We start from the raw sequence: 25,137 nt of genomic DNA, 5'->3' as shown, positions 1-25,137 counted from the left end.
TTTGCCCCCTGAGTGCCAGTTTTAAAGACACAGGCTACCATGCCCACCCAGAGCCCTACACTCTTAACTCGAAATCAACTGACAGCAGCCATCACCTCCACACACCCACACCCACGTCGGCTCCATTTTCCCTGGCAGCTGCCACTCTGCCTTCTGCAGAGACAAGCTCCATCAAGTGACACTGACCTTCCCAGAACGTAGCCCCAAGCTTCTCACAACCTTGGCTCTGCGGCTGTTTGCATGGCGTGGTGTGAGCACACCACCCAACAGACACGCACAGGCTACCATCAGGGATTCAATCAGTGGTTCCGACTGCGTGCAGGCGCAATTGCGGCCACTGGGATGCAGAGGCCATCGAGACCATCATGGGTCCAGCACGGAGCCACAGACAGCAGTCGCCAACACAGATGAATCTGGGCTCCCAACCAGACACTGCTGACCTGGGACTGGCGCTTTGTCCGGGGGCGCTTAGGGCCCTAGGATGCCTGCAGCACTGTAGGCCTCCAGCAACTAGACACCAGCAGCCGACCCACCCCAACCAGAGACCGTCCTGGGTCCTGCCGAGCGCTCCCTGGAGGCATCTCCCTACGGGGAAAAACGCTGATTGGGTTGCCGCTGTTGCCGAGACAGGTCTCACTACGCAGTCCAAGCTACCTTCAAACTCAGGGTGATCCTCCTGCCTCAACCTCCTGAATACTGGTGTTGCCTGTGTGTACTCAAGAGCCGCCAATTTAAATGGTCATTTCTAGTAAGTCATGCCTCCTCCCCTCTTCCTTTTTTTGTGCCCTCCCTATAGATTCTGAGGCAGGGTCTCATCACACACAGCCAAAGCTGGCCTGGAAGTTGCTGTGTAATCCTGGCTGGTCCTCCCTTGGTCCCTCCAGTGCTGGAGTCCCAGTCATGTGTCACTACACCTGACCTCAAGGTTGTGCTTTCTAACAGCGCCCACCTCCCTCTTCTCCCGGAAAGGAGTTTGGTGAGCATTTTCTCCTTCTAAACTTGATTTTTTAGTGCAGCAAAGCACAGATGTATGACACTGGGGCAAAAATAGCAAATAAGCTGGCCTCAAAGGAGTAGAAAGCCAGAATGACCGCGGTCACACACCGGCCAAGAGTGCTGTTTGTTTGTGTTCACTGAGAAGCATGAACGGGAACAGTGCCCGCCCACAGGAAAGCAGTGAGTTACTTATCCTCACAGCTGGGTGAGGCAAAGCCCTTCGCAGCATCTCCTAGCACACATGCTGTGACCCTGGCTTCCTCTTCTGTGTGTGCACAAGAATTACTACGGGGGCATTCTGCTCTATTCCTAAGGGCTCAGACTAAAACAAACAGCAAAAGACCATCCCCAGGGCCCGCTCATTCACCGTGCCTGTGTCACACACACCCAGGGATTACATGAACCTTGACTGGCATCCACCCTTTGAAGCTGATCACCAGTCTGACACACTGGCTCGGCTTCCAGTGACAGCTAAATCCACTCATGCAGCTACCCAGCTCTTGGTTCAATGTCAAGAAATCTCAGTGTGAAGGGGGAAAAAAACCCACTAATATTAAACATTAACAACTGTTCAAACAAACTCACTTATCAATCAAAAGAGCAAACAAAAACACTCCAACTTTTAACATGTTTCTAGTGTGAGTTACACAGATTTGAAAGATGGCAAAAGTCCTTTGTGTTAATCTGCTAGAGAATGTAAAAACTCAAATAACACATATTATAGACACTCATGAGCACACGCGCGCGCGCACGCGCGCGCACACACACACACACACACACACACACACACACACACACACACTGTCATCAGAACATGAATGCACCAGAACTTGCAGGAAGTCTGGTAATGGCCCTGCTGCTCTACCCTGTGTCATGACTACTAAGCCCACACACTCCTGCACCTCACCACGCGGTAGTCACCATGTGTGGCAACAAGCCCCACCCTTCCTCCACAGACATGGCTGCAGTGGCGGGACACTGAGGGCTGAGCTATGTGCAGCTTGGGGTGGCCACATGCAAGCCTCTCGCCAGGTCTGTCCATTCCCAGGACAGACGCAAACGCAGCCTGGGCCACTGTCACTGGCTGCGACACTCCAAACTGCTCTGCTTCCCCGCGTCTCTGGAGCTTGGACAATACAAGTGCAGCCGGGACTGACTTCTTGACTCCACACAGGGCGCAGGCATTGATTGCCCAATGCGTGCGAGGGTGATGAGGCCAAGGCCTGGGACAGGGAGGCCAGAGGAGCTCATGCCAGCACACAGGGGCATGCATACACACAGTTGACGGCATTATACGACCCTGTCACCACTGGCCAACTCAGTAACATCGCTCAGAACAGTCAATGTGGATGGGAATTCTTTATAATTCCCCAAAAATGAAAAAAAAAAAATTCAATTAAAGGCTTTGTGCATGTGCAATGGTTTCCATGGCCATGCACCTTCCTGCTGAAGGCTGTGACGAGGCTCTGCTCTGGTTGGATTTGCTGGCACATGCCTGAGATCCTAGCACTTGGGGAGTCAGAGACTGAGGCAGGGGGATTGCTGCCACCAGTTTGGCTACGTGATGTAGGGAGATCCTTGGGTCAACAAATAAAAGAAAAGAAAAAGGAACTGTCTCTAGTCTCTTACTTCCCCAGGGTGAACAGCTTCGGGACACAACTTGTCAAGTGGCCAGCACAGAGAAATGTGAACAAGCCCCGCCTCCTCTGCACCTCCAGCTCTGCCCCAAGGTGCAGGTGCTTCTTTCTTGCAGTGAAGTAGGAGACCCCAGACCCAGACAGGTAGAGCCAGCACCCCAGACACAATGCCCACCAACCTGTCGTAGATCTCTGAGCCCTCTTCCAGGCCCGGCAGCAGGCCCACGAGGAAGGCCTGGAGACTGGGAAGGAGCAGCTTCTGCAGCGGGAGGAAGTACTTCTCATACAGGCCGAGCAGCACGGGCCGAACCGACATGGCGGCATAGGCCAGGAGTGGAAACAAGCCACAGCTTTGAGAAAGACAAGAAGGGTGGGGGAGACATCTTGTCACAGCTTCCATGGACCAGCTGGCAGAGAAGGGCACCAGATCTCACTATAGATGGTTGTGAGCCACCATGTGGTTGCTGGGAATTGAACTCAGGTCCTCTGGAAGAGCAGCCAGTGCTCTTAACCTCTGAGCCATCTCTCCAGCCCCAGATGGGAATTTTAAAGAGCAATCAGAACATTTAAGTGGTGACAGATGCACGTTGGAGATGAGTTGGTCACATGACACCACTAAGTAAAAAGCAGGCAACACAGCTATGTATACATTCAGGTTCTCCTTATACATAGCACACACGGAGCCTGGGTGCAGGCATTTGTTGTTGTTTGTTCTGTTTTAGTTTTTTAGTTTTTCAAGACAGGCTTTCTCTGTGTAGCCCTGGCTGGCCTGGAACTCATGGGATCCGCCTGCTGCTGCCTCTTGAGTGCTGCAGTTCAAGGGGTGCACTAGCGCCGCCTGGCTGATGCAGGTCTCCTGAAGCTGACCTATTTCCTGCTGCCGGCCTGATGACCCACTGCTGGGTTTTTCTCCCCCATGCATATTCTGCTTGCCATTTTCCCTTAAACATTTGGGTGGTAGAACTCCACGTAGCTAAGAGTGACTGAAGCTTCTGCTCTTTCTGCCTTCATTGTATTCTGGCTGGGATTTCAAGCAGGCACCACCACCCCTGGCTCAACAGTGCTGGGAGGGTGCCCAGGGCCTCTGCAAGCTAGGCAAGCCGCCCCGTCCCCTGCTTGTCACTTCCACTGTGACTGGACCCCTGGGTCCTGGTGCTGAGAGCACTGGGGTAGGAAGCAGCTGTACCTGTACAGGAACAAGTCCTTGGCCAGCCATCTGGTCCCCACAATCTTGAAGATGATCTCGTAGGTCTCCAGGGCTTTCAGGTGCACTCCGCTGGGCAGGGCAGGGTGCAGGCACTGTGCTAGCCTCTTGCTGATCAGGAGCCGCCGTGGGAGCAGGGAGTACTTCAGGTTGCTCTGCAGGGCCTGGGAGACAAGAGAGGCAGGTGAGAGAGAGGCTGGGCTGCTCACAGAGCAAAGCAACCCTGTGGATGCCAAGAGACAGACACACGGACTCATGGACGGATGGACAGAGAGGGGTCGGTCACCTGGACGTGTGTGGAGCCTCCAGGGACTCACAGGCCAGGCTCTTTGGCACCAAGTGGCTGTGAAGGCCCTGCCAATGCCGGAAAGGAGGCTCCTGGTGACAGGGTGGCACCCTCAGATAGACAAGGGCTGTGTGCGCCTCTGTCCCAGGAGGGCGGCAGAGCCACAGAGACGAAGGGACGCTGGCTGTAACCAGCACAGACAACACCCTCTCCCCACGAGGGACTGCTGTGGGCACAGACACCCTGGCTGTCCACTCAGGGAGGAGAGGGATCTCTGTCACCCCACGTTCTTCAGCTCTGCCATGCAGCTTTGGGTGGGGCTCACACTTGGGGGACAGCAGTTTCGGGCCTCTTTACCAACTAGGGGCTGTGCTGGGAACTTAGAAGAAACACACTGACGCTCCACCAAGCTGTGCAGCAACACACCCCCAAGCCAGCAGCACCCCAAGCCAGCAGCACCCCAAGCCAGCAGCACCCCAAGCCAGCAGCACCCCAAGCCAGCAGCACCCCAAGCCAGCAGCACACAGAACCCTTCTTCAGACCGCAGCTTGTCAGGCTGAGACACGGCTCAGCGTGTGCAAGGCCCTGGGTACTGATGACAAACAAGAAAGCCGCTCTTCCTGGTGCTGAGTGAGTAGGGGCAGAGCACCACGGAGGCAGAGCACCACAGAGGCAGAGCACCACGGCCGGGACGGCCCTGGCGCCTCTGAGCTGCAGCACCGACTGACACAGCCGTGGTGTGTCAGCCCACACCCCCGGTTACTTGCGCAAACACATCTGTACTGAGTGCACAGAGGTGAACTCCAGGTTTTCTGAGGGCCACTCAAAGGCCTCAGCAGCTGCCTGGCCTACTCCATTTCCACTTTCAATTTCTTTTTCTTTTTTGGGGGTGTGTGTGTATTTTCGTAGAGGCAAAAGGTCAATGTTCTCCATGTTTTTAAAAAACCGACAAAAACATTTACTTCTGTAGTGTGCCAAATGGCTAAAGAGAATGGTAACGCACTTGCTCCTCACTATAGGAGCTGTTCTGACAACACAGGTTTCTCTTTTCACATCCACACAAGTCTCCAGCGTGATCAGCGTACTCTCGGGACTGCCAAGGACGCTCTGCACACACAGGCAGCTGGGCTTCACCAACACGTGCACACAACAGGGTGGCCGTGGGGTATGCTCAAGCCAGTACAGTCCACACAACCATGTGGTAGAAGCTTTGGGGTCCACCTGAAGCTCTTCCGGCTTACTCCCACCTTTCGGGTCACAATCTACGGCTGGGAGGAAGCCACCCCCAGCCCCGGAAAACTGCCAGCTGACAGAGGAACGAACCTCACCAAAGAACTACCAGGCCTGGGAACCTGTCTGCTGCCAACCTTCCCTTCTCCACTGACACACCTCTTCTCACAGGGTTCTCCACAGAGATCTAAGATCACCACAGATGCCCGAGGCCAGGTCGTGGAGGTCCAAGGCCATGCCATGGGTGCCTGAGGCCACGCTGCAGCACCAAGCCTGGGGAGCTTATGACCCAGGTAACAATCACCCTACAAATTAGGCTATAAAACACTGACACAAAGCCTTTTGGCACACCCAGGAACCAGAGGCAGGGAGAGCTCTGAGATGGAGGCCAGCCTGGTCTACAGAGTGAGTTCTAGGACAGCAAGGGCTACATACACATAGAAAACCTGTCTGAAAAATAAATAAATAAATAAATAAATAAAGCTGCTGGGTGTGGTGTTACATGCTTGCAATACCAGCACTCGGGGAGGCAGAGGCAGGCAGACAGCTGTGAGTTTGAGGCCAGCCTGGTCTACAAAGCAAGTTTAGGACAGCCAGTTCTACACAGAGAAACCCTGTCTCGAAAAACAAAAATAAAGAAACAAGCTGACAGTGTAAGAGGACAGTTGTAGCAGCCCACCATGAAAACGGTAACGTGGCTTATACTGCTTACACGTCTCAGGAGGGCTCAGCTGTGTGCGCCGGCAGCCTCAGCTCCTTGTGGGCTGACTGACGCAGGCTGAAGCACCGTACCGAAAGGATTAAAGTGCTAACTTCTCTATTGTGCAACGGTGATCTGAAAGTGGAAGATCCTGAGCAGGCAGCAGGCTGTGCTATTCGGCTTAGAGCTGGTCTCAAACACACAGCTCTTCGCCTCCATTTCCCGAGGATCTGAGAGACACCGGGGTGACACAGCAATCACATATCTCAGGAAAAGAAAGGTCAGAGTGGCAAATTCCATACTCTGACATGTTATGCCAGGTTAAAAGGGAAACAGCCCTGCATCTCATGGCAACAAGGGGAAGCCACGACCCACCTTCCTTCAGAACAGTTATTTTTGACCCTAGAGTCTACACATGCATCACGTGACTAGCTAGCAACTGTCACCTCTGCATGGGTGTTTGACCTCACGCCCCACCTAGCCTGGCTGAGAAAACTGAGATTAAATATGTGGTATTACAAAGGGATCCCAGTCCATCAGCTCCCCTCTTCCAGCTCCGGTGTAGACGGCGACCTCCCACCCACATGCACAGTCCCAGAGACTCTTCTCTGCGCTAACTCGGCACCATGTGCAAAGTGCCAGCCACTTTTCCCAGCCCTCACCGCCACTCTCATCCCCCACACCAACAGCATCCTGGCTCAGGTGGGAAGGACCCCTCCACTCTGCCGCTCTTCCCAGCCCATGTCCGAATGCCATTGTGAAACCAGCGTCCCAGAGAGGAAGTCTTAGCAAATACTACAGAGCAGGCCACAGCCGAGCAGGCCACAGCCGGGCAGGCCACAGCAGAGCAGGCCACAGCAGAGCAGGCCACAGCCAGGCAGGCCACAGCCAGGCAGGCCACAGCTGAGCAGGCCACACTGGGGTTTATTTTCAGGAGGCTGGAAACCCAGGTTGGTTGGCCTGTACACCTGACACACACAATTCATGAGAAACAGCCTATGCATATACAATAAACTCAGGGAAGTAGATGAGTGGGGAAGGGAAAACAGTTTCAAAATCATTTTCAGTCAGTGCCACGGAAAAGAAAAAAAACTGATTAAGCAGAAACAATTTGTCCTTGCTTATTTTTCTCAGGAACTATATAATTCTGAAACTACACACAGGATATGATTACACTATTCTTGACCTCTTTACATCCATAGGTGCAGCAGGCTTACCTTAAAACAAAATAACAGGGGCCAGAGATGTGACGTCTTGTCCCTAAGTAGTATACTGTCTGCTTGTGTGCAGAAGGCCTGGGCTGGAGCCTCAGTCCCCAAAATAATAAATAATAAGACAAGAATAAAATGTAAGTGTGGCATTATAGCCTGGCTCCATGGCCAGAAGCCAAGAAGGACCTCCCTGTGTCCACCAACAGGACCCGGCCTGTCTACCTGGTCTTCTTCAAGGGTCGACGGGGTCTGGAAGAGAGGCCCATGAGCTCAGTGGGGAAACATGTCCCCACGAGGACCTGAGACCAGACCTTAAGCCCCAAATTGACACGTGAAGCTGGATGTGGTCACAGGTGCCCTGCCCCAGCCCCCAGTGGGTATGAGGTGGGGTGTAGGACACCTTGGCTTGCTGGCCATCAGCTCAGCTCCAGGTGTGCGAGACTGTGACTCAACCTCTCCCTCTGATCTCTGTGGACGCACTTCCACGTGTGTGTATGCCACAAACACACCGTGCACACACATGCACGCATGCACACAGGGGTTCCCAGGAGGCACAGTGCAGAGAGCCCCTGCAGGGGAAAGTGCTTCCTGCAGCGGGCCACGTGCCGTGTGCAGGGAACGTGAGCAAGTCAGCTGAGCACGCGCCTCTCACCACAGCAGGGCACACGCCAGCCACCGCAGCGCAGCGCCTGCCACCTTTACAGGATGCCCAGTGCAGCAACAAGGTGGTGGGAGCGGGTCAGGCTGGCCAGTCACAGCCTCAGCACTCGCTCCCTGGCCAGGGGACACCAGCCCTTTGCTCCACATGGGAGGAGAGCAGAGATTGAGCAATAACACGTTGGCCAGGGCTTCCCACGTGAGGCCAGCCAGAGTGACAGCGCCAAGTGTCCCGCCTCAGCTGACACAGATGGCAGTGACTTGGGGAGGTGGTGCAAGAGACAAAACAGGAGATACAGGGCCCTGGGCTCCCCGGGAGCTAGGACCCCACAGGTAAACAGTGAGGCCGGCCGGGGTCACCAGGAAGTGACACCTCAAACAAGAAGCTTCCTTCTCAAAAGGGCACGGGCTGAACAGGCACGCCGCATTCTGTCGGTGACCTCTACCCAGGATGAGACAGCTCGGGGCGCACTTCCGACACCACCACCGTCACCCCACTTGGGAAAGCTGCCGGAGAGGACCCATAACAGTTAATTCAACTGTTCCTCTCAAGGACAGAGAAGTGAGAAAGCCAACATCTTCTTTTTAAATCTAAGCCAGCGGCAGTCAGAGGCAGAGACAGCCAGATCCCCAAGTCCGAGGCCAGCACGGTCTCCAGAGCGAGCTCCAGGACAGCCAGGGCTGTACCTGTCTCAGACAGACAGACAGTCAGACAAACACACATACACATTCGCGCGCGCGCACACACACATTCTTAAGTCACACACACACACACACACACACACACACACACACATTCTTAAGTCAGCTGCAGGGACTCAGGCTTATAATCCCAGCATTGTCAAGGCAGAGGCAGGAGGACCGCCATGAGTTCAAGGCCAGGGGCATTTGTTCTAGGTAACATCAGCTGGGGCTTTCTGAGCTGATAAGGGGGTGGTGAGCACAAAGGTGCTGACGGGAGCTGGTGGGGCTGACACAGCCAGGCCCGGTGACCAAGCACTGCCAGAGTCGGGCGCAGAGGAAATACTTTTCCTCAGCCAGAGTGTGCTGTCAGGGAGGATACGCTCCAGGGTGGGGTCCGAGTCCGGCTCCCCTTCCCACTGCCCACCAGAACGTAACATGCCACCTGAGTGTCCCAAGGCTGTTTTCTCACACAGAAAACATGCTGCCCCGCCTACTCAGCGGCTGGCTATGTACGTTAAACCCTGAGAGGAGCTGAGACACACAGAGCATCCATCCCACTTCATCAGCACCTCAACACTTAGTGTGTACGCATGCATACACAGACATCCAATCTGCCCATGCACATGCATACACGGGTACCCTCTGTATATGCAGACTCTACACACACCAGCATGTACTGCAGTGACATCGTGAACATAGCATAATGTACACACCTTAGAGAGACATTATAACACTCATGCACACATGCAAGCATGGGACACACATGCATCTTGAGTAACAAGGTCATAAAGCACTCGGGTGTTCCATTTGCTCAGTTGTGATAGCACAGGTCAGGAATCTTTCGTCACTTGTGAGACGAGCTCTCCTTGCGACCCTCCATCACCTTCCATCTGCTGGAAAGAGGTCTCTCACTGAACTTGGAACTCACAGATACAGCCAGACCAGCTGGCCAGCGAGCCGCCTCAGGCCTGGGATCGCAGGCATGTACCATTTTACACGGGGTCGCAACTCAGGTCCTCAGACCTACACACTCAGCACTGTGCAGCCAGGGCTGCCTTCCGCAGCCACTCTGTTGAGATCTGCTGCCATCTGTGTGAGCAGGGGAGCGTGGGGGCTCACAGAGGCCGTCACCCATCTCAGTGCCGAGAGCTTACAGATGTAGAAGTGACCACACGGGCATGGGCTGGGTGTCCCAGTTCCAGCAGAAAGGATTGGACCGGGAGGGCAGATGGGAAAAACCACAGACCATGGCTCAAGCCACACCGCTCCCTACACGCACACAAGGCTCTGGAGCGGGCCTGGGAGACAGCCACGCTGCTAGAGAAAGGCTTCTATCAAAAAGCCTGAGGATTCGAGTTCAACACCTGCGACCTCTCCTCCACACACGTGCTGTAACAATGACCAGACCCCCCCCCCCCATCAATAAAATAAATGCCGTAGGGTTCTGAAGTGCATGCCAGCTCCACAATGGGCAAGTCCTTGCAGCCAGCGGCCAACCAGGAGGCAAGAATATCAAGGGATGTAAAATGCAGAGTCCCAGCCCGGAGTGGAGGTCACAGTTCTCCCACATGCTGTCCTGATGTCAGCAGCTCCGGTCTGGTTCGATCCTCTTCTGGTCTCCCTCTCTATGCTGTTTGCTTGCCTGGATCAGAAACAAGCTGGCTGCAGAGGATCAGGGGTCTGGTGGGAACAGGCTGTACCAGCACACAGAGGAGCTTGCCGCAGAGCAGATGACGTCAGGCGGGACAGGCTCTGCTGTCGCTGAAACTTGTCCTGAGCCATTCAGGACTAAGAGCAGGCCACCAAGGTTGGCATACCGGGCACTGACCACCATGGCTCCTCAGAAACACAATGGGTTCTGAGCTTAGCCTCCAGGGACTCAGGAAGAGCCCTGATCCGTCCAGCCCACCAGGCTGCCAGCCAGCTGCCACTCAGTGAGGATAAAAGGCCAGGGATTGGCAAGGGGCACTGTGCACCTTTTTATTTTCTTGAGGCACAGGAAGACTTACTTGTCTTAATTTCTTATTGTGGGGTTTGAACCCGGGACCTCTGACACTCTAGGCAAAGGTTCTACACATGAGCGATACTCCCAGAAAAACCCACTCCTTCATTGATTCCCCTTTGGCAGCACTGTGGGGCTGAACCTGGCCTGGCGGATACTAGGCAAAATGAGCTCCGCCCTCAGCCCCATTCTGTATCCTTTAAAGACACACAAACACATTTACTGACAATGTCAACTATGTCTACACAGGCCCGTGGAGCAAGCGAGCTTAAATGAGGAACTTGGCTGGGACACGTCCGGGTGTGTGGACACAGACTATCCAACCAGGAAGCTTTAAATAAAGAAAACATAATTTCTAAAACTGAAGGTCTAGGGCACTGCTGTCCTGGGAGACATTCAGGACTGCCTGGAGATGTGACGCTTTTCAGTTGGGGGTGGAGGCGGGGAGAGGCATGGCAGCAGGTCGCAGACAAGAGGCCAGGATGCTAGCAAATCCGGTGGGGCACACAGAGCACCACCCGGATGCCACGGTGATGGCTGAGGCACTCCATGAGGAGGAGCAGGATTCCAACCCTTATGCAGAGGACATCAACACATGCTTCTTGAGTGGCCATGCACAGGGCCGAGCTCACTCTTACCCCGTGTTTTCCTGTCAAGAGCTAGGATGTCTGCCCGGGCTAAGCAACAAAAACAGTCCACTCTCAACGGAACAAAACACACACACACAATAAGTGCTTGCTGCCTGTATGCATTTGTAGCAGAGGAAATCCCTTTCCGAAGCCGGCCTGCAGCCTTCCTGCCACTTCTAGGGGTACAAGAAGTCACAAGGCCACACCCAAAGTAATCCCTGCCATGGAAAATGAATCATGAGGACAATATCTGAGAGCTTGGACATTAGGCCTTGGGCTACCTCAGAACACACACTCACGTGACCTCTCTTCATAGCGGGGATCTTTCTCAGGCTACCTCAGAACACATGCCCACATGACCTCTCTACATGGCAGGGGTCTTCTTAACAAGAAAGGGGCTGGCTGTTGGGTGGCACACACCCACCTCACACTCAGAGGGGAGGAATCTGAACTGAGCCCAGCTGCTCGAACACCACGCTCATGCTCCTGCCTTCCACAGCAGCCCATGCAGACTGCCTTCCAACACACCAGGCTAGCTGGGGTCACTCTAGCACCAGTAAGAAGGGCCCGTCACCCGCAGAGGAGGGAACGCTTTTTGCGTCACTCATGTTGGACACACTCTCTTAAGGGCGTATTTTATTTTAAAACATAATGTGTACGTGTCTAAGTGTGGGCACGTGCATGTGGCTGTAGGTGTTACCCTGGAGTTGGAGTTCCGGGCGGTTGTGAGCTGTCTGGTGTGGGTCCTGGGAACTGAACTTCCGCTTTCTGAGGCAAGACCGGCGTGTGCGATAACGGCGACGCCATCTCTCCAGCTGAGGAAATGACACACACAGTCGCTATGGACAGACTGATTCTTGAGGAGACAGAGAGAAACGCCAATGGAATATGGAATCACCGTGTGCCAGGACCTGCCTGATGACATCACCTGCCTGCTCTCCCCCTCGGGCCTGGTGGGCCATCCGCTCGGCCAGGGGACAGTTTTTGGTGTGCCTGGAAACTGTGCGTGGAAGGAATACATGCCGTTACCACTTCTCGACTGGGGCTGGCCAGGTCCCCAGTGGCTGGGAGCTGGTTCTGCTCGTGCCCCGCATCCATGTCGGGCCACTCACCACTGCTGGTGACTTCAGCTCCAGGGATCTGACAACCGCTCTGCAGGCATGTGCACTTCCGTGCACAGCACACACATGCAATACTGAGAGCTGGGAAGGACTGTCAATTTGTCTGTCTGTCTGTCTCTCAGTTCTCATGACTACATTCTCCTGAAGGCCACCTAAGCTGCTAACTAGCCGATCACATCACGATTTACCTCAGGGCGCTCCCCGACCCCAGTGACTGGTTACGAGACACAGCGCCGAAGGCTCTTGAAGGCTCTTACACCGACCTTTGCGTTTTATGTCATGGCACTAAATTCACAACGACCCAGGCTAACACTGTAATTATCTGCCGTGTGGGAAATGCACATCACAACCAACTTCTTCTCCTTTCCCTATGAACAGTGGTCATGTCTGCCCACAGCAACTGCTGACGACCAGAAGGGCTGCGGTCCCAGTCATGGCAGGGTGGACAGCAGAGCATCATCCTGGGGGCCAGAGCGGAGGCTCAGGAGTTAGGAGTGTTTGTTGTGCAATCCTGAGGAACAGGGTCTGGAGCCCAGCACCCTGGTTAACAAGCCTGTAACTCAAAGTGCTCCCAGCTCTGTTTCTGGCTTCTACACAATCACTGGGACATGTGCCTGCACACACACACACACACACACACACACACACACACACACGCACAAAACACAGCTGGGCATGGAGGTGGTGCACACCTGTAATCTCAGCACTCAGAGATGCAGAAGCAGGTGGATCTCTGTGAGTTCAAGGCCAGCCTGGTGCAGAACATCCTGGACCCTGTCCTGAAAAAAAAAATTAAAACACAGGCCGGAGAGATGGCTCAGTGGTTAAGAGCACTGGCTGCCTTTCCAACAGAGCCAGGTTCAAGTCCCAGCACCCACATGGCAGCTCACAGCTGTTTGTGACTCCAGTGCCAGGGAATCCTCACACGAACATACAAACATGTCATTAAAAAAAATGAAAACACACGCCCACTGGAAGGAACACAACGGTCCATTACCAGGGAATGGCTCCACAAACTGTTTCAGTGGTGCTGGCTCAGCAGTACAGGGTGAGTGAGTTATCAGTATCTGCAACTTGGTTGACCTTCAGAATATCTTTGCTGAGTGAAAAAGGACAGAGCAGGAGGATGGGTCTATTTATGCAAATTTAGCACAGTCTTCAGTAGCCCGGGATAACCTTAAACACACTACGTAGCTGGAGGCCTGGACTGAGTGAGTCTCTTGCCTCCACCGCCCAGCTGCTGGGATTACAGGCCTTTACCAGCACACCTGGCTCTGTTTACCACGGTGACAGAAAGGAGGGCAGCAGCTGTTTGATGATGTGGACATGAAATACCAAGAGGGAACTTCCAGAGGTCACAGTCACAATCTCCGGCAGCGCACATGTCAAAATCCATCACACCTCAGTGTGTGGGGCTGGAAGGGGGCTCTGTGGCTGAGTCTCAGTGACTTTGTATGACTGTGTTCTGGTTACTGTGTGTTGAGAAGGCCTGGCTGGGGGCGTGGCCCCTGAGGAGGACAGCTATATCAGGCTCAAATACCAGCTTGGGGGTTGGTTTGTGTCTGAACCGTTGTCGGGATTGAAAAGTGGCCAGCGCTAACTTTCCTCAGCCCCTTTCCTCAGCTGCCTTTACGGATCACTACATACTGTGTGCTGGAAACGACACACTTACCTCACAGAACCAGGGGCCATGACCAAGGACAGGTGACTCAGGTCTCCTCCTGGCTGGGTCTTTACCTAGAACCTTTTTGCCTCTTTCAAGGCCACATTCCTATCAGACAAGGGCCCACCCGATGACCTCACCTAACCTAAGCATCTACTAATGACACTTTCTCCAGAGAGAGACTCGGGGCTGGAGTTTTCCACAGAGCAATGGAACAGTTCACTAGCTGCTTCCTGCACCCTGAGCACCACTCTGCCGGATGACACACTGCTGTGGTGTCCTTACTGGTCACGGGAGACTTAATTATCTGTGTGAACTTGGTCAACTTCCATCCCTCCAGCAGACTGGAAAGGATGAACTACAAACACATTCATTCACCCAAACAGAATAAATAGACTGCTCTGGTTAAGAACTGTTCAAAAGTGTTAACAGACTCCCTTTCAGACAGAAGGTTCTTCCCAGAAAACACCTCAGCTGTGTCATGTTTGAGCGGCTCCCACGAGGCGCTGAGTCAGCAACGCCCTCAGAGTCTCAGCAAGGCCCTCCGTGGTCTACCGTAATGGCCATGATGTCATCTAAACCCCAGTGCTGGACACAACACAGCAGAAGTCAGAAGTTGCTGTCACACACTGGGACCAGGCCTATCAGGGAAGAACATTAGAAGGTGGCTAGCGAGCAGCCAAAACCTCAGTTCTGGACAGAGCTATCACAATGGAGAGCTAGGGGTGAAGAGCTGGGAGGGGCACCATCACCTGCCTTGTCAGGGACCAGGTAGCAGGAGTGAGGAGTGCTGGGCCAGCTGGTCAGAGCTAGGAAGAGCTGCCGCACGCTTCGAGGATCCTCACACACATTTGTGGGACACCCACAGTGCCCTCCATTCTTAAAGGAATGGGTACAGAGCTCTACAGCGGGGCTCAAGTCATCAGGAAGGCTATCTGGAGACAGCAGTGGTACCTGCCCTATGTTTCCAAGGTCCCTGCCTGACCAGGGTCACAACAAGGCGAACTTCTCCACAAGGCTCTTGGGCAGTGAAAAGGTCTGAAGAAATAACACTGTGGCCTCTATTGGTGGGTGAAAAATACCCAACCGGGCATCCGTGAGAAAGGAGCTTTTGAACCGTGACTTCTGGACTTCACTGTCAGGCCTACTAATCTCGGTGTGAAGTCCGAGCACCTGCCAGCCTGCAAGTGGGCTGCCTGTGGCAGAGGGAGGCATTCAAGTGCCTACTTCAGAGAGTCTCACGGGGTCCTTATGAGACAGGACAGAAGGAGGAAGAAGAAAAAGGGGCAGGGAAGGAAAACGCACTTAGTATCAGCAATTTGGTTGACCTTCAGAATAGCTTTGCTGAGTGAAAAAGGGCAGAGCAGGAGGATGGGTCTATTTATGCAAATTTAGTACAGTCTTCGGTAGCCCGGGATAATCTTAAACACACTACGTAGCTGGAGGCCTGGACTGAGTGATCTCTTGCCTCCACCGCCCAGCTGCTGGGATTACAGGCCTTTACCAGCACACCTGGCTCTGTTTACGGAAAACGTTTTAAGATGCAAACTGATCCACAGAGCCTGGCTGAGGTCTTTAGCCAGCTGAACAGAGAATTTTGACACAACTGAGTCTGCTGTGGAGGTGGTCTAGGAACAGGTTTCTTCCTCCGCAGAGAAACCTCCTCCAGGAAGGTGAGAATGGCATTGCGCCAGGCCTATGGTCAGAGTGTACACAACCTTGTACTTGACCTTACTCCTTTTCCCTACAAAATCCACAACTTTCTGAGAATCTCACAAATACAATTATGATCCTTGTCTCAACTCCTGTGTTTTGCTACAGTAAGGATTCCTTGAATTCCTGTGATTTTTGTCTCATCAGACCAAAATTCTGTCCCACACACCTCAGGAACCACCCTCAGATCCCATAACCTAAAAGGAAAAAATAAAGAGAACAGCTCCTCAGAAACCTGTGGACACATCTAACTTCAAAAGCCAAATTGTACACAGTTGTCACCAAGACACTTGAACACAACTCCTCCTGAGGAGCTCACCAGCTCTTGGGTACAAACTGACTCTTTCCTCGGTATCTCTTTCTCCCCCTAATGCCCAGGTGAAGTCTGTGTTAAAATGCTTTCTTAATAAACTCCAGCCGTGCGGCACACGGACACATCATGAAAGTCTCCTGTGCTCTACCTGAGCACAGGTCTTGGCAGGGTCCTCTGGCTCTGCTGCCTACAACACTTGAAGAAGGGGCGATCAGACGTGCCCGTGGGACAACCAGGCTGTGACAGGGCTGTCCCTCTCCCCTTGCTTCTCCCAGGCCCTTTGGAAGTGCAGGGAGATGAGCAGTGGTCCGCAGCTCGCTTTCTCCTCGTCCAGGACCTCAGCCCAGGGAACGGAACCGCCCACATTTGCGCTGGGCCTTCCCTCCTTGGTTACCTCAGTCTAGAAACTCTCACGTGGATATGACCGACGGTTTGCCTCATCGAGTTCACAGCTGATATTAACCGGCTCATCTGGTGTAGCTTACACTTGCCGAGGTCAGGATGTCTATTCACAGCAAGGAAATACTAAGACACCTACAAAATGTTCACACACATTTAAACACACACACACACTCTCTCTCTCTCTCTCTCTCTCTCCCTCTCCTTGTCCCTCCTAGGGGACGAGAGAGATGGCCCAATGAATAATGGTGCTTGAATGCAAATTAGTGACCTGAATTAATTCTCAGGACTCGGTAAAAGGAAAAAACGGAGTCCTTCTATTCGTCCTCTGACCTCTCTATATGTCCTGTGATATACATATGGCCCCAAGCATGTGCACACACATGTTTTTAAGCCACAATGGGTTATAACCTCACATAGAGTAGGACGGCTGCTGTTACAAACAAAAGAAGAAAGCCGCTATCAGAAAGGATGAGAAGCTGGAGCCCTGGCGCACCGCTGAGTCGTGAAAAGCACTACAGCTGTCAGAACAGCCCGGCAGACCTTGAGTAAGTGAAGCACAGCTGCGGATGACTCAATGGTTTCATCTGTAAGAACGTCTGCTGCAGGCTGGGGCTGGGCACCAGCTCAGTGGCAGAGGGCCTGCCTAGCCTAGGAAGGCCCTGGGACACAACCCGCACCTTAAGAAAAAGAAAAAAGAGGGCCGCCAGATGACTCAGTAGTGAGGATGCGTCCCCTAAGCCTGACTTCAACACATCGCACTCACGTGGTGAAGAAGACAACTGACCCCGTGGGTTGCCCACTGATGTGCACACACTGGCAGGAGCTCACCCACGAAGACGCACAAAACAAGCAAATAAACGTAGAAAAAGGAGACAACAAAATACAGAAACAAGCGTAACAACCAAAACACCTGGCAAAAGACATAAAAATGTGGTCTGCCCACAGGAGTGAAGAAGGCAAGGGCCATGCATGTGGCAGCAACGTACCACACGTGGGTGAGCCTTGGACTCCGCTAAATAAGGCAGACACAGAGGACTGCACGCTGGCAATCCCAGTCGTGCCTGAGGGCTCTGCACAGAGTGAAAGCCTGCGGGGGACAGGGCTCAGCCTCCTGGAGATGACACTTTGTGATAGGAGACTGGTGACGGCTGTGTGTCACCGTAAGCGTGCTAAAGCCCACTCACCGCACACTTATGTATTTTACCGGAGAACATGTACTTTATTTCAATTAAGGAAAACCAGCCAGATTCAGCGATAGACACCTGTAATCTCAGCACAGAGTGGGATGCAGGAGGATTCGGGGTCAAGGCCAACCTAAGCTGTACCGTGAGTTCAAAGCCAGCCTGGGCTACATGAGAGACTGTCTTAAAAGCCCACAAAAGAGGGACTGGAGAGATGGCTTGGAGTGCAGAGCACTTGCTCTCTTGTGGAGTTTGATTCCTGTGACCTGTAACTTCAGCTACGAGAGGATCTGCTGCTCTGGCCTCTGCAGGCACCTACCTTCAAGTGCACACAGCCCCCAAGACACACAGACACACACACACACACACTTTAAAAATAAACCCTTTTTTAAAAATAGATATAATGAATACTATTGCTTTTTCCTGCAATTAAAAAACATAAAGCATACTGGGGGCTGGAGAGATGGCTCAGCATTAAGAGGACTGTCTTGCTCTTTCAGAGGTCCCAAGTTCAATTCCCAGGACCCATGTGGTAGCTCACAACCATCTAAAATGGGATCTGATGCCCTCTTCTGGCGTGCTGGTGTACAGGCATATAGAGCACTCATATACATAAAATAAATAAATATTAAAAAAAAAAAAAACATACTGAAGCAGGGCAGTGATGGCTTACTCAAGAGGCAGAGGCAGATGGATCTCTGAGTTTGAGGCCAGCCTGGGCTACTCAATGAGTTCAGGGACAGCCAAGGCTACACAGAGAAACCCTGTCTTGTAAAAAAAAAAAAAAAAAAAATCACAGTGTTCTTTTGTCTTTAGTTTGATCTTTTCTGTCTTTAGTTTGGGGCTTCTGTTTGTTCTGGAGCCGCATACTAGCTCCGGCTGGCTTTGCACTGCTCCTGTGCTTTGAGCTGCCTTCAGCCCCTGGTCCCTCTCCACCGAATGCTCTTAGACAGCAGCTAAGCCAGGCTGAGCATCCAGCAGGACTCAGCCTCCCCTGAGACCTCCTGAGTGTGACCTTCCTCCCCTCCTCTCAGCATCCTCGACTGGGGATGCCGACCACAGAACCTCGGGCTCCTGTATCCTATCTAAACACAGAGCTCGGGACTAGACGTTTGTCTGTCCTGTTGAGCACCAGCCTGTGACAGTTCCACGTAAATGTGCCTTGCAGGAGACCAGGAGTTTCCTAGCCAGTGAGCAGCAACCTCCTATCTCACCAAGCCATCTGCCAAGCGGAGCTGCTGCCCCACCCATGCTGGGCCTGAGTGCAGGGCCTTAGGCATGCCAGGCAAGCACTTTGGAGACTGCATTCTGGCCTCAGACTGAGGGTGTTGAGATGGGCACAGGGGGACACAACCGCTGCCCAGGCAGTGTGCCAGGCGCCATGTCCATTCTTCTCACATGCTGCCGTCTACCTGGGAAAGAGGCAGTCCCTCTCCTCAGCGGGGTTTGCTCGCGTTCCCTGACCTCTTCGGAGAAGATCCTCCACCTCCCACCTGACACTCATGTTCCAAACCCAAGTGTTGGCGAGAGAGCCTGGGAGGAACAACCTTTCACACCCAGCAGCTGTCTACTGTGCACCACAGCGGTCACTGAGCACCGAGGAGTCCCTGCCGAGGCTTCCCTTTGGGCAGGTCAGGAAGGTCATACAGAGGCAGCTGGAGCTCCATCTGATCTCCACATCCAAACATATACACACATGGCATCCCCCTCACACACATACACAGACACACACATCATCCCCCACACACAATTACTGTGCTTTCTGTTCTAGAAGTTTCCAGTCAGCAATGAAAGGGCCCAAAAAGCACAGCACAAAGGAAACAGAAAAATCCCCATTGGAAGACAAAGAATAGTCTTTGAATAACTGGGCTGATAATTTTAAATTCTATCAGTACACAGACTTAAGGGAAAAGACCACTCCCAGCCAGATGTGCCAGGACACACCTTTAATCCCAGCACTTAGAGGCAGGGACAGGTGGCCAGCCTGGTCTACAGAGTGAGTTCCATCAGGGCTTCCCCGAGAAACCTTGTCACTTAAAACAGAAAAGGAAAGAAAAGGCCCCTCCAACCATATTAAAGCTATAAAACACCAGCACAGTGAACTCCGTGTTCAGAAACCACTGGAAGTTATGTGCAGTACTGTGAACTCAGCATGGGCAAGCCTGAGCTGCCGAATCCCACGTCGCCTCTCTTTCCTGACAGCTTCACCCCACTTCCACACCTTCCACACAGGAAATGCCAGTACCTTGTTGAGCTTGCCCAGCGAGGAGATGAGATCCGCCCACTCACTGGAGGACTCGAAGTTCCGTAGAGCCTTTTCAATAACCGAGGAGTAACTTCTGTATCTGTAATCATTCAGCAGCTCCTGCTCCTCTGGCTCCATCTTACATGCTCACAGTGAGGGAGGGATCTAAACGTGAAACCAGAAAACGCATGAGGGAACTGCTCCCAGGCAGAAATCCTCCCCAGCTCAGAGTCTTGAGAGACCTGTGTCCACACTCTGTTCACAGACTCACTGGGTGATCCACTTCAAATATTTAGCAAGACTCCTAGGCCAGGCACTGAGAAAACAGTGATAAAGAGCTCCAGCCCGCAGGGGTTCTGAGGGACAAGCGCACTGGGCAGAAAGCAGCAAGAATGCTCGGATCTGCCTAACGGACAAAACTAGCAAAAGTACAACCTACCGCTGGCTGGTAATTCTGAGTGCAGAAGGCTCCCCCCAGCAACTGGCCTTTATCAAACCTAAGGGAGTTCTTTCAACCTGAAAGGTCCATTTAGCAATTCAATCCTCTACAACTAGACTAGGAGACTGGAAATATTCTCCACAAAAGTCAAGTAAGAGGGCTGGCAAGATGGCTCAGTGGATAAAGTACTTGTTACAGGAGTTCTGGCCACCTGTGGGGAGCATGTCTGTAATCACAGCAATGGGCAGTGAGGCAAGAGATTTAGAGTTCAAGGTTATCATCAGAGACACAGTGAGTTCAAGACCGACCTCAGAAATATCAGATCCTGGGGGTCAGGACGGACAGACAGACAGACACAGGTAGACTGGGGGTAGAGGGCATGAGATACGGTGGGGGTGGGGTGGGGAGAAAAAAAACATAAGCTTAGTGGAAATGGCCAGCCAAGTGTGTATACTGAATAATTCCATTTGGATGAAATAGCCAAGGTGGGCCAGTCTCTCCTGATGGTAAGCAGGTTAGCGGTCGCCTGGGTGGACCAGAAGCAGACAGAGATAGGGTTGTGCTGAGGTCACTGGAATGTGGCTATGGCAGTCACTGCTCATAAACTCTGTAAATCTACTGAAAATCGCTGAATTATACACCTGCTGAATTTTATGGTCTGTAAATTATACCCAAATTAACACTTAAAACTCAACTAAACTCTGAATTTCATCCAGTCAGCAAGCTCTTCCCTCATTTTCCCACTGCAACACGGGCCCCCTCTGTGGGCCAGGCATGTTGCTCCAGCTCCCTTCCCTTAGCCTGTCACACTCAACCCAAGTCCTGCTGGTTCTGCCACAAGGGCCCTGCCCCTCTGCATGGGTCCAGACTCCGCCACTCTCATTCTCCTCCCCTTCTCAGGTTCTCCCCCACCACTCCCAGAATCCTCTGCTGCCCCATGTAAAGCTCTCCCCATACCACCAATGCCTCCTTCGCCATTCTGCAAAGCTCCGCCCTCTGCCCCTTCACTGTGGTGGGCATGTTCTAAGACATTCATCCTGCCAGAGCTGCCCTGCAGGATGCAGAAGTCATTCTCAGCAGGATCTGTAAGCTTTTGTGAAATAACAGGCTTCACGGTTTGTGAAAACAGAAGGAAAAGGTGATAATCAGCGAGAAGCAGATCCAGTCTACAAAGGTTCTACAACCACAAAGTCGACAGCTGAGCTCCCCGCCATCCCCTTTTTTCTCTAAGGAATTTTCAGTCCTGAAATCCCACACTCAGTTTGTTTATTAAGTGTCTCACAGCCAAGGAGAGAAACTTGAGCAGGACTGGGTCTCTAACTGAAGGAGAGGAATTGCAGCTGAATTGGAATACAGTGACAGAGGGTGGGCTGGGGTGCTGAGTTTGGGCAGGAGAGATGGCGCAGTCAGAAAGCGCTGAGGACCTGAATTCCATTCCCCAGAACCCCTATAAAAAGGCCAGATGTGCACACCTGTAATCCCCACACTCTGGGAGGCTGAGGCAGGTGGATATTTGTGAATTCGAGGCCAGCCTGGTCTGCAAAGTGAGTACAAGACAGCCAAGGCTACACAGAGAAACCCTGTCTCAAATAAAACTAGAAATAAAATAAAAGGCCAGGTGTAGTAGGACATGCACCTGTAACCCTATCGCTGGGCTCCATGTCCATAAGCCTGTCCTAACCTGGGCTCAGGGCTCAAGGACAGACTTTGCCTCAAAGTCAAACGGATGGTCTTCCTGAGAAATGGAACCCAAAGTTCCTCTCTCTCTCTCTCTGTGATATGGACTTTCCTCTCATATCACATATGAGGGGAAGGAGGAAGCCCAGCTATCAGTGGAGGAGTTCCCAGGGTCCACAGGCGTGGACTCCGGTGTTACCAGGAAGAGCCGCATCACTGATAAGATGAGTGCTCAGGGTAGGAGTGCCTGGCTGCCTGTGGCAAGGCCATCGGCCAGGTAAGAAGAGGCAGGTGAGTTCTCTGTTATGATCTGGTGCTAGCTGGCACAGCAGCCCCTCTAAGAAGCTTAGGAAGTATTCAAGCAAACACCTGCAAAATATGGGGCACAGGGAATGCAAAACTACGCAGCCTCTCTCTACGTCAGCTCCACACGTCCTTCACTTACGAAGCACACCGGAGTCCCATGCCGAAAGACGGGAACATTAGGAATTGGTAGTACATGTAGGAATCGGGCTCAGTTCAGCGGGAATCTGTCATACAAGTGCAGGAACGGCCAAGTCAACCTCCATACAGCTCTGCTTGCAAGCTATGCCGACTCCTCTGGGAGATGCAACAGTTCGGTACACTGAGAGCGCTATGGAGGCTACCGCCCAGTACACACAAAGGACAGCACCCGTGCACCTGACGCGTTTGCCTGAAAACACAAAGCTGTCCATAACAGCTCTCACCGGCCAGTCCTAATGCCTTAGCTCAAGTGAAAGCCCCAAAGCCATCTGCTAGATCCCGGAAGTCGGTTACGAGGAAGGAGTAAGATGAACACAGTAAAAGCCGACAACAAGCAGCCTTCCCACTTTCCTGAAGATAACGTCCCCGCATCTGGGCCACCAACCAACTGGCCCAGTTTTGAAGTCGGTCTTTCACACTGAGATCAAACGGCACTAGGAAAAAAACGTAAGACACCTGACACCTCGCAGGAAGAGCTTTTAAAAGGGGGGCGGGGGGGCTCAGCAAACAACCCTAGACAGGTTTCCCGAGGGGCGCTGCTGCCACCGGAGGAGCACTTCCTCAGCGGCTAATCCGCAGGCGCAGGGCCAGGCCGGCGGGTGCACGCTCGGAAGCTGGGACCCCACGGGGAACCGGGAAGCCCTGCCCAACAAAGGCCGGGCTTCCAGCACCGCCGCGGCCGGCCAGGCGGAGAGAGGGGGCCCCAGACCTCCACCTGCGGCGCGAGGCCGGCCCGCGGGACCCTGCCAGGCGCGGAAGGCCGGGTCAGAAGCCCACACCCACGCGCGGCCGAACCCGCACTGCAGCAGACGCGCCGCCACCCGAGCCCTGCGCACCCGCCGCCGCGGGCCCGCGGGGACGGGACTCACCGGCGACCGCGGCCCTCGGCGGCCGGCGTGGGGCGGAGCCCGTGGGCTGCGGGAGACGGCGGCTCAGCGCTTCGGCAGGGGACGCGGACGCGGAGGACGCGCAGCACCTCGGCACAGCCGGCGCCGCTCCCGGGAGCCAGGCTGCTGGAGGCGGGGCCGGAAGGCGGAGCCTCGGGGGGCGGGGCCTGGAGGCGGGCCCGCGGCGCGGGGCGGGGCCCGCGGCGGAGGCGGACCCGGACCATGATGGGCGGGGTCGTGACGTTGGGGGCGGAGCCTCGAGGGCACGCTGGTGCCTCTCTCCTCGTGGGCGGGACTTCGGGCTCGTGGGCGGGGCCTTGGTGGCGGGATGGGTGGGACCTCGGCTCTTGGCTCTTGCAGGGGCTCCGGGCGCGTGGAGGTTCCGCCGGACGGATGGTGGGACTTCAGTCAGGGCCTGCCCGGAGCTGTCCCTGTCCCTGCTTCTTCGGCCCCTGAGGGCTGTTTCCAAGCTTCGTCAGGACCACACCTACATCCTCCTCCGCGGGAGGAGACAGGAATAATTCCAAACTCCGGGAGCAGAAGGCGAGGGGTGGGCGGGACGGGACAGGACACTCCGGGTCAAGGGGTCCCTGCATCTTCGGACATTAACATCTCTAAACCTACCCTGTTAGCTGCGGGTCAAGAAGAGCGGTGGGGTCGGGAACTCGCAGGGTTCACCCCGACATTGACCCTTTCTTGATTACTCCAGCAGTGGCTCCCAGACAGCGGAAACAGCGCCACCTACTGACTAATGTCATTTCAGTGGTGGCCTCTTCACTTTCACCTGTTCTGGATCTAGTCTGGGGCAAGGCACTCAACGAAAGTTTAGAAAGAGCCATCTGTGCTGGCTAGTTTTATGTCAACTTGACACAAGCTAGAATTATCTAAAAAGGAGGGGACCTTAGTGGAGAGAATGCCTCCATAACATCTGGCCATAAACAGACAAACCTGTAGGGCATTTTCTTAATTAGTGATTGATGGGGGAGTGAGGGCACACCTAGGCTGGTGGTCCTGGGTGCGACAAGAAATCAGGCTGAGCAAGCCACGGGGAGCGAGCCAGTAAGCATCGTGGTCTCTTTATCAGCTCCTGCCTGCAGGTTCCTGCCCTGTCTGAGTTCCTGTCCTGACTTCATTCACTGCTGAACAGTGAGAGGGAAGGGTAACCAAATCCTTTCCTCCCCAAGTTGATTTTATCATGATGTTTCATCACGGAAATAGTAACGGTCCAAATCCATTGAGTAATTGTTTATAACGCTCAGTGAATATTTATATAGGTTTCTGGGAGAAATACATGTGGTTTATATCAGATCCCAAATTAGAGCTATCCAGGTGAGCAAGTGGGTAAAGACACTTGCTGCTAAGACTGAGTTTGACTCCAGGAGAAGAAAACCAGCTCCTAAAAGCTCACACTGTAGCACAAGCAGGTGAATGCACATCACACATACAAAATAAATAAATGTAAAAAAACAAAACAACACCCAAAAAAAAACAAATGACAACCCTAAACAGGAATGGATATGCTAATGACCTTTAGTCCATCCATTTTCTGGATTCCAAGTGCCCTAACCTTCTGGTGAATGGCTTTAAGTGTGATCTTAAAATGGAGGGAGTGAGAAAGAAAAGAATTGGGCAAAGGTAACAGGAAAATATTGATTTTAGGAACATCAACTTCCTAAGGAAGATTTGATAAACTCTCATCTTAGAGGCTGAACAAAATGGCAAAACAACAATTGGCAAGGTGTTTTTTTTTTTTTTT

General features: G+C 53.2%; 1 protein-coding gene across 2 annotated transcripts in view; it reads right to left on the bottom strand.

Annotated features, from left to right (window-relative positions):
• The window catches only part of Dop1b (DOP1 leucine zipper like protein B), an 88,963-nt gene extending 65,484 nt beyond the window's left edge, over positions 1-23,479 (bottom strand). For both annotated transcript variants that reach the window (XM_055614866.1, XM_055614867.1), the window contains exons 1-4: positions 23,364-23,479; positions 19,875-20,039; positions 3,820-4,001; positions 2,813-2,983 (exon numbers count right to left, since the gene is read on the bottom strand). In XM_055614866.1, coding sequence (XP_055470841.1) covers positions 2,813-2,983; positions 3,820-4,001; positions 19,875-20,012 — 491 coding nt within the window. In that variant the 5' untranslated portion in view covers positions 20,013-20,039; positions 23,364-23,479. The remainder of the gene's footprint in view (positions 1-2,812; positions 2,984-3,819; positions 4,002-19,874; positions 20,040-23,363) is intronic.
• Between the last annotated feature and the right edge of the window lie 1,658 nt (positions 23,480-25,137).

Source organism: Psammomys obesus, unplaced genomic scaffold (genome assembly GCF_907164565.1).
Source record: "Psammomys obesus unplaced genomic scaffold, mPsaObe1.curated_primary_1811, whole genome shotgun sequence".
Taxonomy (NCBI): domain Eukaryota; kingdom Metazoa; phylum Chordata; class Mammalia; order Rodentia; family Muridae; genus Psammomys; species Psammomys obesus.
The sequence above is the reverse complement of the archived record's forward strand: the minus strand, read 5'-3'. Positions and strand labels throughout refer to the sequence as shown.